Raw genomic sequence first — 14,436 nt, 5'->3', positions numbered from 1 at the left:
ATGTTTGTATGTGAATGAATAAAATGAAAAAATTGAAAAAAAGTGAAAATCTCCCATAATTCCAGTCTAATTAGGTGCCTACAGACATTTGTATGTGTATATCATGCATTTTCCAACAAAAATGGATCATTAAAATCAGCTAAAGCACTGATTTAATCATCTGTTTTTCTGTTCAGAAAACATCCACGGCCTCCCCGCTCTTCACGTTTCAGAGCTTAAATTTCCTCCTGGTATTCAAGGCATCTCACAGCCTCTTTCCACCTTAACTATTCAGACTTGCATCCTCCCTGCCAAAACATGCCTGTTTATCCCCCACTCCACGCTCACTGAGGCTGTAAACCTCTCGGCCGTTCTTCCGGGCCAGCTTCATCCTCACCTCTGAGCACCTCCTTCCTCCCAGCTCCCTGGCACTTTGTGTTTTGGCCCTTTGGCTTGCTCTGCCTATTAAATGCTGTGTGTGTTCAGCTTGTTCTTCCAGCTTTGTGGTAGAACTCCAGTGTGGGAACCACTTTGGGGGAAGTAGTGATTCTCCTCAGCAGCCTGCACACTTCTCTTAAATGAGGCAGGTGCTCAGGAAAGCAGCGCTGAGTGAATGTCCTGGGCTCTTTGCTTCTCCTAGGGGCCCCATCTCACGTTGGATTCCACACCATGACACAGCAGACAGACAGTCCTCTGGGGACAGGAAGCAGCCCACCTCCTGAGAAGGCCCACTCCATTCCTGGGCCGTTCTGATTGTTGGAAAAGTCTTTCTTGTAATCAGCCTGAAATCTTCTCTCGGTTAACTTCTGGTTAACTTCTGCTCGGTGACTCTAGTTCTGTCCTCTGGGGCTTTAGAGGGAAAAGGAAAAAAAAAAAGACAAGCCCACTTCCTCTTCCACAAGGCAGCCTTTTCGATTTTCAAGGATGATGAATACATTGCCCCTTCCAGGGTTGAAGTGTTGAGGAGGCAGTATTTAAATTTTGAGTGGCAGTTAGGTTAGACTCTGATCGGTTATTTTTTTCGGCCTTCTATGAGCAGGTTGGGAGCGCTAGGTGCCATATTCTTTCAGCCCCCTCAGAGCACTCACCGGCTTGTCTCTCTCCCCTTCTCTCTGTCCTGAGGGGAAGGTGGGCAGCTCCTCTTAGCCAGGACGTTCTGTTTGGAAGGTAGTGGTAAAAGGTGAGCTGTTGTTACTCTGGTGCCCTCGGTAGTCCCAGATAAGTCCCCTGGGCAAGGCCTGTGGGAGGGCTGGTTTTCTGTTTGGCTGCACCTGCCAGGTGAAACCAGTGAGAAGAATCAAGGAGTAAAAGAATCTCCCGTTGACAGAGCCGCCCAAGGCCAAGCAAGACCTGGCATTTGTAGGCGTTCTGCGTACAGAGAACATTATTCTTCATTTCTTCCCTCCATCCCTTCCTGAGGTCCCACCCAGAACACTTTCGACTGTTCTTTGCACCCACGAGGCAGTGTGGTGGTGTACCAGAGAGACAGGCAGACCTGGGCTTCGATGCTGATGCTGCCACTGAGAAGCTCTGAGACTGCGGGCAAGGTGACTTACTTGCTCTGTGAGCCGTTATTTTCCCATCTGCAAATAACCCCCTCTCCATTGTGGAATTAGGGAGAAATTGCTTGGTTAGCTCTGGGTCCGGCCCTGGTTACACAGAAGATGTGCAGACACTAGCTTCCTGCTCTGCTTTCTTCTTTCTACAGCTTTCTTTCACAACCAATTTTGAGAGATTTATAGGCAAAACACTCTGTGGCCTCCCTGGGGGAAATGAACTGAATGTGGGTATGGTAGGGAAAGCTAGCCTTAGGTGGGTATTTGGGAACAAACTGTCAGTTTCCTGTGAGTTCCTGGTGAGATCAAAGCCGGTAAAGTGAGCCCTCAAGTAGGGGAGGCTGAGAAGGTCGTAAATGGCAGCGAGCGGCCACTCTGGCTACTGTTGCTTCCGCACGTCTCTGGGCTGTTGAATCCTGGCTGCCTGCTGCCCACAGGGAACAAAGCCTCTTCCCTGGCTGCTCGACTGCATGTGGCGACCTTCAACTGAAATGGTTTACTTGGGGACCCCTCTTGATCTTTACTGAGCTGACTCTTCGGGGGTGTATTTTCTCCACATGCGCTTCTACCATTCCCTGTGTTCCTCTTCCACTAGCTGCTGTCAGCCACATGCTACATTCAAGAAATTCAGTCATTTCCGAGCTGAAAACTTCCCAGCAGCCACACGCACACCTCCTGTACCTAAACTTTAAGTGCACAAACGAGCTGTGTTTGCAGCCGTTGAACAGAGTTAAGAACCAAGAAAATAACTTCTGAAGCCTGTAATCCTCCTAATGAAAGGAGGGAGGGAAGACAGGGGCTGTGGGGTTGGAGGTTCCATGGAGGAGCCCCTTCCTGTGTCTCAGCAGATGAGTTGGGGCTTTTTACGTGCTGGGAGCCAGGGATACCCTGACAGGATGCTTACAAACTGGGCACAGGCAGGGGCACCATAACCAGAACACGAGGCGACACCGCCCAGAGAATGACACTGTGGGCAGAGGCTTCCCAGAGCAAACAGCCAGACCGTGAAGGACAGGCAGGGTGTAGGAATTACCCTCACCTCAGCCAGAAAATCCTGTGAATCAAGATGGAAGTTTAACTGTCTCAAGACAGAGCAATGCAGAGAGAGTGGACGTGTCCCTATCAGCCCCAACTGAATATTTTCAATTATATAATGGTCCAGTTTTGCCTTGGACAAAAGAAAACACCTCCACACCCAGGCAGCTCTTTTCGTGTGTTTCCTTTAAACACTAATGGACATTCTATCTGAGGAATGGGTCAAACAGGGGGATTGCTCGTAAGAATGTAGTATCCTGTTTCCGCCCGGTTCTGACAAGCCTCCTTGTCCTCTCTGGTCACCATCCTAGTGCATTTCAGGGTAAAATCACAGCTCAAAGCTGAGTGGTTCTTGGTGGGCCACGACTAGTCCACACTCTGACCGTCCCGGTGCTTGGACTGTCCTGTGACTCGGGCAGAGCTGGGGAAAACCGGCAGTCAGGACACCTCTGTCCTGCAAGGCCTTCTCCTCTGTTCCCAGAGCCGAGCCCTCACACTCAGGTGTTTATTTTCACACGTAGTCACACCACCGGTGGCACCAGCGCTGGCATGCTTGTTTTCACACTCCCTTCCTGCTGCGGAAAGCCCTGTCTGAGATTCTGGGCTGTGGATTCCTTCCTCCCTACCCGGCTGAGTGTTAAATAGCTTCTGACTGAGCATTCAGAGCGCCTCGAGGTTACTGTGATTAGCAAAAAAAGAAACTGTTTTTCCCTCTCTCTCGGTGACTGATAGAGAAAGAATCCTCCTGTGAGCAAAATCAGCTTCAGATCTCTAGCTAGAGAGTTGGGAATTGAGCTGCCACGGTAAACAGCTGACATAACAGAAGCAGCAATGATCCCCCATTAAATGTCTTTCAGCTGATAGGGGCTCCCGGGATAATTGACTTTCCAGCAGGAATTACTGGCTCAAACGAAATCACTGGGCATTAGGGCGACCTGCTGCAGCCTTTGAAAGGGGACCGTAACTCTGTCTGGTTTTGCTGACCTGACAGGCATAATTCATCTTGATTATTCATTGTGCTAGTTGCCACCAGATGACACCAGGTTTCTGTTGACTGTAATTACAGCGTGGGTTTTAGCTTTTTTTTTTTTGAAACAGTGTTCCACTTGGTTGTTGGCCTCTCTGAGCTGAAGGTGCTGTAGGAAGGTTTCTACAGCGTCTGCCTGGGGAGATGATGTGAGCACAGCCAGATAGCATTTCCTGAACACTTCCTTACACACGTCTTTCAGTAGATAAGCAGGGAAACAATTTGATGGAGCCTGTTTCATGTCAGCTGACAGGGCGTCACTTCTTCTTGGTTATCCTTAACCTGGTGTGTGGTAAATTGCTGCTCTCACAAAGTGGGCCTACAGCTCAGCCCACTCCCCAGCCCGAGACGTCCCTCCCCAGCCACTTACACACCCCAGCCAGCTGGCTGGCACACGTGTGCTTGTGTGTGTGGGCACTTTTGGCCCTGGCGGCGGGGGGAGAGAGTGATGGTCTCAGTGTGTCCAGTGCCATCCCTGGGTCCTTCATTGACAGGTGGGATGAGGTGAACAGGCAGCTTCTGCTCTGACATTTCATCCTCTCCACTAGCAGAGGGCCTTTCGGACTCTCCTGTGTGGTATACGTGTCTGTATATTTTTTTGAAGAGGTGCCTTAATTGGTTCAAATAATCAGTTAATGCCTTTTAACAATGATTATAGTTGATCAGATATTCACTGGAGCCTTAAAATTGTCAGGCAGTGTTGTGTGCTACAGGTACAAAGATGAAGACACTTTGCTTTCAAGGAGCTTACAGTATGTGGGGATGACAAATAATTCCAAAATAACGTCAGATTCTAAGCTCAAGATGAACAGAGAGTGCTTCCAGAGAACTTGTGCATCTGGGTGTGAAGGGAAGGCCCCCGCTAGAAGATGATGCCTGATTTGAGAAAGAAGAGTTACTCAACTGAATAAAAGCAGGAAGCAGATTTCAGGAACATAAACAAAAGCATATATGCCATTTCCTCCCAATCAGTTGAACGGTGTTGGTTTGACCTAATCAATTAAATTAGGATTAGGTTTTCATTACTTCTCTAATGAAAATGAACTTCACCCTAATGGAACAGTCTCTCTGTATCTTGGGAGTAATCTCAGGCCCCCGGGGCCCTCATATCACTAGGCAGTTCTAATCACTAGAGTTAGGGCTTCTGATGGTGAGGCTTGGCTGAGAGACCACGAGATCTTCATCTTTTCCCTTTGACCCTTTATCTTCTGCTGAAGTGTTGTGCGCGAGGCCAGGCTAGGTATCTTCACAACATACAGTATAATTTACAGGCACACCATAAAACATACAAACACATGCCACACTGAACCCGCAGAAGAACAGTTCACCTCAGAACGATGGCTTCTGGAACATCAACTAGGGGTGAGCCAGTTCTCAAAGCTAGGCCTTTGTGTCCGCTCTTCCAGGGTTATCCAGTGTAAGTAACACCTGCTCCCCTCCGGCAAATGAAGACGATTCTTGCACCTGACTCCCTCTGGTTTTGGAACCATAATTGAAAGCACAAAACCGAGATGTCCCTTTTAGCGGGGCAGAGGCGGTTACTCAAGCGGTCGGTCTTTCAGTGTGAGCCAGGAGAGCACAGTTGCTCAGGGTCCCCCTCTGCACCCTAAAAGACTGTCTTGCCCCCTCACTCCCTGCCTACTGCCTTCTGACCTCTTGCTTCGTTCCCCTTTAGAATGGTGGTTTGGCCTGGAGTGATGATGCAGATGGAGGCCGGGGAAGAGAGATCTCTCGTGATTTTGCCAAGGTCTGTAATGTTTCCTTCGTGATAACAGAGGGGGCCGTTCTGCAGTGGGTTATTGTATCTGCTCCCCAAGGAATGAGGATAGAAGTGGCCTGTGAGTCACATCTGTAGTCATTCAGATGGTTGTGTATCGCTGTTGTAAGACTTCCTACATAAGATGGAATTTATTTTCACTATGGCGTGTTTTTGTTTTTTTCTTTTTTCTGGTGGGTTCGGGATTGCAGCTGTATGAACTGGACAGTGACCCGGAGAGGAAAGAGTTCCTGGATGACCTCTTCGTCTTTATGCAGAAGAGGGGTGAGTGTGCACCCTACTCATCATTTCAGTTCACTGAATATTTATTGAGTGTCCACTGTGTGCAGGTCACTCTTAGCCATCCTCCCTGTGGAGGGCCAGCATCTTAGCCCAGGAGGACAAGAGCCATTTATTGCCAGTTGGTCCCATACTTAGCTGGATAATTGACAGTCAGGTTGAAGAGGGCAGAGAGGGCCTGGGTAGAAAATGAATGGAATGATCATCCAAATTCGGTCCTGCTTTATTCTTGTCACTGTTCTGATTAACTGGTCTCTGGAGTCATTTCAAATTCAAATACACTTTTTTTCTTAGCCTTATAGTAAGTAGTCTTGGATATCACTTAAAACTTGTATATGGGGCTTCCTGGTGGTGCATCTGGCTTAATAGAGACTTAGAATGGCCAATGAAGAAATGGAGGCCCTCCAGGATGTGTTGGGAGGATTCTGAAATGATCCACAAGAAGGAAAAGCTAACTCTTTTTTCCTTATCCATGGGCTCTTTGATTTTTGCATCCACTGGTTTGGTTGGGGTGCTCCTGCAGTTTAAGTATAGGGCACATGGACATCCGCTTTACGGTCCCTTACTGCGTCTGGTCTTTCTCTCCTTCTCATTCTCCTGCACCCACCCGCCCCCAACCATCTCCACTTGGGACCATGGCATGTCTCAGTCTTGAGCCCACAGTGACTCAACTTCCTGGCTTTGTATTCTGTCACAGCAATGGGTTCACCAGCTGGCAGCCCTCAGGAAGCATGGTCAGAACCCCAGCGTCTCTAGGAGATAATTCTCGGCAGCCTGGGTAGCGGCATCTTCTTCATCCTCAGGACAGAGCCTTAGGGGAGCTGCTCCTGCCAGCATGTTCCCTGGGACCCTGCCTGATCGTGTAGCCCTTGGTTTCTGTGTCAGCTCCTTTATTGAGACCTGGGAATGAAGTCCTCCTCTTTATCATAGGTGGGGCTGTAATGACGGCCTCCAGCGATGAAAGATCCTGAGTTAACTCCTCTTTTTCCCTCTCTCCCTCTCCCTCTCCCCACCAACCTCATCCCTGTTTCTCTCCCCCTCCTTCCAAAGCCTCATTGCCTTCTTAGTAGTGTGCCTATTACTGCTGGTTTCCTTACAAAGGCAATCGAAAGTTTTGAGTCTGGGTTTCCCCTCATCACCAAGCCTATCAAAGCAGTCTAAGCAGCTCTAATTAGTTTACTCCTCCAACTGTTATCTGGAGCTGCATGTGTCAGTAAAAAAACAAGAATATAATCCCGAAAGATAATGTGACTGGCAGCAATGAAACTCCCTGGTTGCCCTGAGAGAGAGAAATCCACTTAATACTTTGGTCTCCCCTTCCAATTACCTTTTAATTATTTACAAGCTCCACAAGCCCAGCTGGTGCAAACCCAGGACCTGATCTCGTCTCAGAGGGGCTGCTATAGCAATATAGATTTTAATCAGCAGTGTGGCTCCACTGCTTTAGATTCTGCTTTATTGTTTTTCTCCCTTCCCAGAAGGATTTTTAAAGGAAAATGGAAGTTATATCAGCCTAGCCAAGAGTGAAGATCCGTAATTGTGTGTTTACTGCTCTGTGTCCCCAGTAGATGAGGCTCTCCTTGAGGACAGCCGCTTTGTCATTTCTCCACGTCCCCAGTGCCAGCACAGGGCCCGACCTGGGGGCAGCGACGAGGAGGAGCCCCGCTCAGGACACATTTCCTGTCGGAACAGTTCTGTTGGTTTTCCTAACTCAGCTGCCCTGGTCGGGGGGGTGGGGCGTGGGGAGCCTCTCCTCCCCCACCCCACCCCCAATTAGCTGCCTGTGATTGGAGGTCAGCAGTACGGAGGGATGTATGCTGAGTGTCCTGCTATTGCATAGCACTGGGGCTGCCAGACTGCGTCTAGTCTATTCCAGAGTGAACCCAAAGCAGAAGTGACTCTCTTTGATCCTATTTACAGTTATTCAGGCCCTGAGTAAATCTTTTTTCTTTCTTCAGCACTTAGGTTCAGTATTTCACTATTTGCTGGTGTCAACAATAGAAGGGAAACAGTCGAGTCCGTTTTGGTGCTTGTTAATTACTCTAGTATAAGGTTCCTCAGCCTCAGCATATTGATTTTGGGGACTGGATAGTCCTTTGTGGGGGACTCCTCCCCAGTCTTGATAACCAAAAATGTCTGCAGATATTATAAATGTCCCCGGGGGGACAAAAGTGTCCCCCTGTTTAGAACCACTGCCATAGAAGGGTAGGAAAGAAGTTGAAGATCAAAAATTTGCTCTGCAGAGAAACTCTTCAGGGAAATCAACTTAGCTCCACTCAGCAATATCTGAGGGTGGCAGGGCTTGTGTCTGGCAATGGGAGGAACTTCCCGCCTGTAGCTGAGGGCCAGACAAGTGGGTGCTGGTCCCCATCCAAGGCTGGAGTGTAGGGACCCGAGAGTTGCTGTAGCTCCAGCATGGGAAGAGTGGAGGCAGAAATGCAGTGGTGTATATGTGGTCTAGACAGGGCTGGAAGAACCCTTGTCTGGCCTAGATGAATCAGGTGGCATCAGATTGTGAAGAGCTGTGTTTGGCCAAGAAGGTAGCACTCCAGTCTGTGACATAGCCGAGTTATTGAAGGGAGCACCCGGGAGTGTCGCCAGAGCTCCCTGCTTTCAGGAAGCTCTCTGTGGCAAGCAGTGTGTAGTTGGGCTGAAGAAGGAAGACTGAGGAGGTTAGGTTGTTCCCTTTAAAATCACAGTGATCTCCCCGCTGGAAGACTCATGTCTGATGGCCTAAATTTAGAATGAGTGGTTCAATGGGACTGGGAGCAGTTTGCGCTTCTAACCACATGAAGCTTGCTGTCTTTCCTCTTTGCAGAATGGTGAGACCAAGGGCCCCTAGACATTTGTGACTTATTTGTCATTCCCACATTGGAATCTGGGGCACTCAGGAGCCCACTCTTAGCTGGCTGGGTGCAAGGAAGAGACTCATAGACCTTGGCGGTGGGTCAGCAGCTCATCCTCCAGAGCTAAGATCAAGGATAAGCAGTTGATTTCAGAGGAGCCCCGGAAAGCAGCCAGAGTCTGAAAGGCCCAGTGATGCCCACCTGGGCCGTGAGTGGACTGGGCAGCTTTGACACAGAAGCTACACCACAGAGGAAGTGGACCGGGCTCCAGGGGAGGTGGCACCCAGCCCGAAGCCCCGAATGACTGCAGCTGCAGGTGATAAAACGGCTGTGCAGTGGGAGAGGGGCCTGGCCATAACTGCTGCTTTGTGCTGGGGCTCTCCGGCTTGTTAACATGTTTGGGTGAATTGACTGCAGCAGATGGGCCTTTCAGCTCCAGGCACCTTGGTTTCTAGGCCAGACCGGGTGACTTGCACCCTCGTGACCCCTCCCTCCCACCCCCAGCAGTGAAACCTGCCCCAAAAGGCACTTGAGAAGAGGCCGAGGCAGTGCCCAGTGGGTGCCTGTGTCCTGCCGGCCTCGAAACGGCTGCTGCAGCCTGTGGGAGGCCTGCGGATGAGGCAGGTGAAGCTGGGGCCAGCATCCATCCTGAGCAAATCCTTCCTCTTCCGGGGGCCACAGTTTCCTTATCTCTAAAAGGAGAAGGTTTCGGTTACAGTCAATCTGGAAGTTTCTTCCAAGTTCTCTGTTCTGTATTATGTGTCGGTGGTTGTGTCTGTTGAGCTGTGAGCAAGCAATGAGCCACCCTCAATAACCAAAATAGAAGAAAAGCCCCTTGTGCAGTTTTCTGTTAAAATAGTTGTGTTAAAAGCTACACCAGGGAGCCCCACCCCCCGCCAAACCAAATGCTTCATTCCCTTCCTTGCAGAATCATGTGTTTCTTCTTTTGCTGAGTGAAGCCACACTGAACTAAACAAGTTTCTTTTGCTTGTGCTTCCCACACAGATGTTTCTGTAGAAAGATGGGTTAGATTTCAGAACTCTGATGCCGCCTTTTCCTCACCTTTTGCTGTGTGTACATGCAGGTGTGTGTGTGTGTGTGTGTGTGTGTAAAACACATACATACACCTTTTTTGGTGTAAAAAAAGGCCAAAAAAAGCGCCAAACATTTGTAAACAAAATTCTTTGACTAATTTAACTCACTGTGGGTGATTTCTGAGGTGTTATTTATTCCCTGGTAGATTTTCCAGGGGGTACTATGGGCAAGGGGGGCAGGTGCTGATTTGGAAGTCTCATAAGCAAAGGCTTATGAACATTCTTCCCTCATCACTGAGAAAGAAGAGCTCATTCTCTTGTTCCCCAGGCAGTGAAGCAGAAGTATGATTTCATCAAAGAGGAGGAAGATGATTTCGCTGTTAATTTTATTATTGTTACCCTGTGTACTTTACAGAACCCTTTCAACCCATTATCTGATCTGCTGTTCCCCATAGCTCTACCTCTGTGGGATAGAGAGAGCAAAGATTATCACAGTAGCCGTGGAGAACCAGCCCCGGGGTTAAATGACCCCCCTGCGGCCACAGAGCCGCTTTAGCACGTGGTTTCCTCATCCCCAGGCCGGGATTCGTTCTCTCACTCTCACTCCCCTGGAGAAGCTTGACCCCTAGCACCAGCAGCTCCATCACTTTCCACTGGGGCAGTGGACAAGCCTCCGCTCTCCTTCAGCCTGCTAAGCCCCACAGGGACTGTGGCCCACCTGCACAGGTCAGGGCCCAGGAGGGTCTGACAGCATCTAGCTGATAAACATGGGGCACAGGTCTTCATGCAAGACGAGTGTTCATCTCAGAGTAAGACAGCCTGTCTCTCAGGGAAGGGCAGATTTGACGGGTCACAGTGGCACAGAGGCTGCCGTCTGTCAAGGCACGATTAGGGGGGCACGGGAAAAGCCCTAGCAGTAGCATCACGGGCCCCCTAACCAAGTGCCCACAAGCGAGGATCTCTCCTCCAGCCCCTGCCCCAGCTTGGCACACCAGACAGAGGACCTGCTTGGTCACAGGGAGGACAAGTTGTGTTAGGGCTTCACCGGAGAACTGGCCTCCCTCCCCCACCAGTTCTGTTCAAGGCTGCACACTGACCTTGGTTTTCCCAAATGGATTGTTGGATCTGTTTTTGATGTGTATATACAAAGAATTTACTGTGGGAAAAGGGCTTGGTCTGCCTCAAAGTGCAATTTGAGTGTTTTTCCTTCTGTTGTGTGCTTATCTATCCATCTCAGGCAAGGAAATGTTCGTGACATATATTGCTTTGCCTCTTGGTGAAGGGAGTTCCTCATATATTCTTTGTACCTTGCATTAAATGGTCTGTGCCATGGACACTCTTCCTGATAGACTAAAATATGTTTGTCTTTGACAGATAAAATAGGCTTTGGGGCTTCATTTTCCAACTTTATCCCCAAATGAAAGTCCAAAATACAAATCTTTGTCTCAGGATTAATCCTTTGTTTTAGGCCAGATGGTTTTCTCTCCCCAGGTGGTAGTGATGTTCTAGTTCTAGGGTTCCCCTCCCACTTTTTTTTTTGCTCTACCGGAGCTTCATTGCTACGTGTGGGCTCTCTCTAGTTGTGGCAAGCAGGGGCTGCTCTGTAATTGCAGTGCACTGGCTGCTTATTAGCATGGCTTCTCTTGTCGCGGAGCACACGCTTTAGGGCATACAGGCTTCCGTAGTTGAGGCTCTCAGGTTCTAGAGCACCAGCATTAGTTGTGGCACACGGCGTAGCTGCCCCAAGGCATGTGGAATCTTCCTGGACCAGGGATTGAACCTGTGTCCCCTGCGTTGCAAAGTGGATTCTTAACCATTGGACCACCAGGGAAGCCCCATGTCCCCACTTTTAAATACCTTATTACTAACCAGTTATCCATGATAATAGGAAGAGATCACTGGTTTTTGAAAAGCGTGATTAATTTGAATAGCTGATTATTATCTTTAAATTCAGCCTCTTCCCCTTCAAAATCATTTATTGGTACTTTTAGCACTTGGTAAAATTGGGTTGAGGGCTTCCCTGATAACTCAGTTGGTAAAGAATCTGCCTGCAATGCAAGAGACCGCGGTTCGATTCCTGGGTCAGGAAGATCCACTGGAGAAGGGATAGGCTACCCACTTCAGTATTCTTGGGTTTCCCCTGTGGCTCAACTGGTAAAGAATCTGCCTGCAATGTGGGAAACCTGGGTTCAGTCCCTGGGTTGGGAAGATCCCCTGCAGAAGGAAGGGTACCCACTAGCCTGGAGAATTCCATGGACTGATAGTTGGGCCTCCTTTGTTCCAAAGTGAGCCAGTATTCAGTAGACCATCCAAGGATTGGTGTAGGGAAGGTCTGAAGCGAGAGTTTGACCCGCTTACACTGTGGGAACATCTCCTGGGTCTTGAGAGGCTAGAGGCACAGTTGGGCAGTGGAACCTCAGACATCCGTGCACTGCTCAGGGAGAATAGCCTTGAGTTGTTGGGCCTCTCCCCAGTCACCCCTCCACCCTTCTCCTGGACAACTCAGGCCGGTCTGTTGATCAGCAGCAGGCAAAGCAAAGACCTGACGGTCCACCTCCTTCTAACTCCTTAGTTTTCTTCTCTGAGCATAGTTTTTATGGGAGGAAACAGCACCACCATGGCCCTAATTTTATTACCAGCCATAGTAGAGTACAAGACTGCATGTGCTAGGAAAGCACTTGGTCTGAGCTCGAGTATCAAGAAGGGTAATGGGTCTGAAGTTAGCCTCTCAGGTTGTGGTGCCTCCAGAACTCCATTCGTTGCTGGTGGGACTATAAATGGGCATCACTACTCGAAATCTGTTCAGTGGTGTTTACTAAAGCTAAATGAATGCCAACCCTGTTACCCAGCAGTTAAACCTCCAGGTGTATCCCCAATGGAAACGAAAGCTCTGGTTCACTAAAAGACACACGCAAGAGTATTCTTAGCAACACCATTCATTATAGACAAAAACGGGAAAGAACTGAAACGTCCGTCAGTAGTAAAACGGACAACTAAATGGTGGCATAGTCCTCTAGTGCAGTGAATCCCACACAGCAGTAACAAAGAATGAATTGCTGTGTACCCAGCTGGGATGACTCTCACAGGCCTAATGTGTAACACAAGAAGCCCTTCACGGAAAACTGTATATACTGCATTCTTCAGTTTGTGTAAAGTTCAAGAAAATCACCTATAGTGATACAGGATAATGGTTACCTCTGAGTGGGGTGGGCAGTGGGTATTGATTGGGAAGGATAATGGAAGAGTTTTCTGGAGTGCTGGAAATGTTCTGTATTTTGCTATGAGCAATGGATAGTGGGGTGTACACAGCAGAAAAGATCTGCTGGGCGGTATCCTTAAGCTACTCATCTGGGCTCTAGGCACCAGGCCCTGTGTCAGTCAGGCCTCCTCAGTGAGAGCTCGTGGTAGAGGGCTGAAGGGTGTGTGTAGGCCCAGTCCAGTATCGGGGTATCTGCGCATCCTTACTCCACCCTGACTTCTGGAACAGTCAGCTCCACACACATGGCATGCCACCACTCCCTGCTGCCTAGTGTCTCAGTGGGAAGTATTTTCTACATTAGCGAGTCACGGGGAAAATACCACCAGTCATTCCCCTACTTGTAGAGCTGGGCAGGAATTCATATGCAGAGGAGTAAGCAGGAGGCTTGCCTGCCTCTCTGCGTTCCCGCTTAAATGGGGACTTAACTCTTCCAGGCTCCCAGCTCTCTTGACGTGTTATGGAAATGATTAATGATCTTGTTCAAAGTCAGGAAAGGCAGCGAGGGTCCTGGGCAGGGCCACGCCCTGGGTCCTGGGCACTCACCCCTGACCAGTAGGCAGGAAGGCAGCCATGTGCCTTCTGTCCTGGGTCCCTGCCCTCGATTGCTTCTGGTCATCCCTGGAACGTGCCCACTCTCTGTGGTGGGGAGGAAGTGGTCCTCTCTTAATATGCCCATCATGCTCGAGGAACCCATCTCCCCGCTCTGCACTCGTCCCTGCTCTGCTGTGTCTCCAGTCCCGGTGCCAGGGAGGAGTCCCAGGGAGGAGTCCGAGGACCAGGAGCAGGCTTTGTTTGGCTCCATTTGCACTGAAGGCCCCGGACAGCAGCACTAGGGCCAGCGCCCAGCCCAGCAGCGTTCCTACCCCCCGGGGTAAAGCCCCCGGAGCCCCCAGCAGCGTGCCTGGTCCCAGCCTCATAAAAGCCCTTTCCGCATCTCCCTCGGGCTGCTTCAGGCTCCCTGGCTGAAATCTGATAAGGGGCCTCTTTGTTGGAACTGTCAGTCTCCTTTATTGAGGAGGGAACTGGAGACCAGCAGCATTTCTTGGGGTACAGATAAGGCCCTGGATTGCTGTCAGAGGGACCATGATTAATTACCCTCAATCCAAGCTCCTGCTTTGATAGCAGTGACTGACAGCCCACAGGGTTTCCCGCAACGTGCTCCCGCCCACTCTGGGAGGTGTAACAGGGGCGGGGATTCGGCCCCCTGCAGGGCCAATGCTGGTGACCCACGGAGAGTGCTCTGCACTAGCTGCTGGCCTCCTTCCTGGCTCTCTGCAGGTTGCTTTGGCTTTTATTGTGGACTGAGGCCAGCTGTCTCTCAGGTGAAGAGGCTCTTTAGAGTAAGATGTAATCCAGCCCACAGGGTGGGCCAGAAGCTCCCCCATTTCCCCCCAAGGCTAGGGGAATAGGCACTGCTTATAGACTTGAACTTCGAGTTTTTATTCCTAGACTCATAGGACTTTAGAGCTGGAAGTCATCTAGTCCAAATTCCCTGCTTCAGCCAGACAGGGAAACTGAGGCCTGAATATGTCAGCCCCCCATCCCCACGCCCCAGTATGATGTTCTTGGGTTTTTTTCGCCTTGTTCAGGGAGGGAAACTCAGCTAAAAGGTCTTCTCCCCCTCTTTCGTAGTTGAGTCTCCTT

At 49.8% G+C, this 14,436-nt stretch overlaps 1 protein-coding gene across 2 annotated transcripts in view; it reads left to right on the top strand.

The window, feature by feature from the left end:
* Nucleotides 1-14,436, top strand: part of ARID3B (AT-rich interaction domain 3B) — a 48,224-nt gene that overhangs the window by 22,340 nt on the left and 11,448 nt on the right. For both annotated transcript variants that reach the window (XM_027521412.1, XM_027521411.1), the window contains exons 3-4: nucleotides 5,273-5,344; nucleotides 5,566-5,638. In XM_027521412.1, the coding sequence (XP_027377213.1) occupies nucleotides 5,273-5,344; nucleotides 5,566-5,638 (145 nt within the window). The remainder of the gene's footprint in view (nucleotides 1-5,272; nucleotides 5,345-5,565; nucleotides 5,639-14,436) is intronic.

Source organism: Bos indicus x Bos taurus, chromosome 21 (genome assembly GCF_003369695.1).
Source record: "Bos indicus x Bos taurus breed Angus x Brahman F1 hybrid chromosome 21, Bos_hybrid_MaternalHap_v2.0, whole genome shotgun sequence".
Taxonomy (NCBI): domain Eukaryota; kingdom Metazoa; phylum Chordata; class Mammalia; order Artiodactyla; family Bovidae; genus Bos; species Bos indicus x Bos taurus.
Note: the sequence above shows the minus strand (reverse complement) of the source record. Positions and strands in the feature narration are given on the sequence as shown.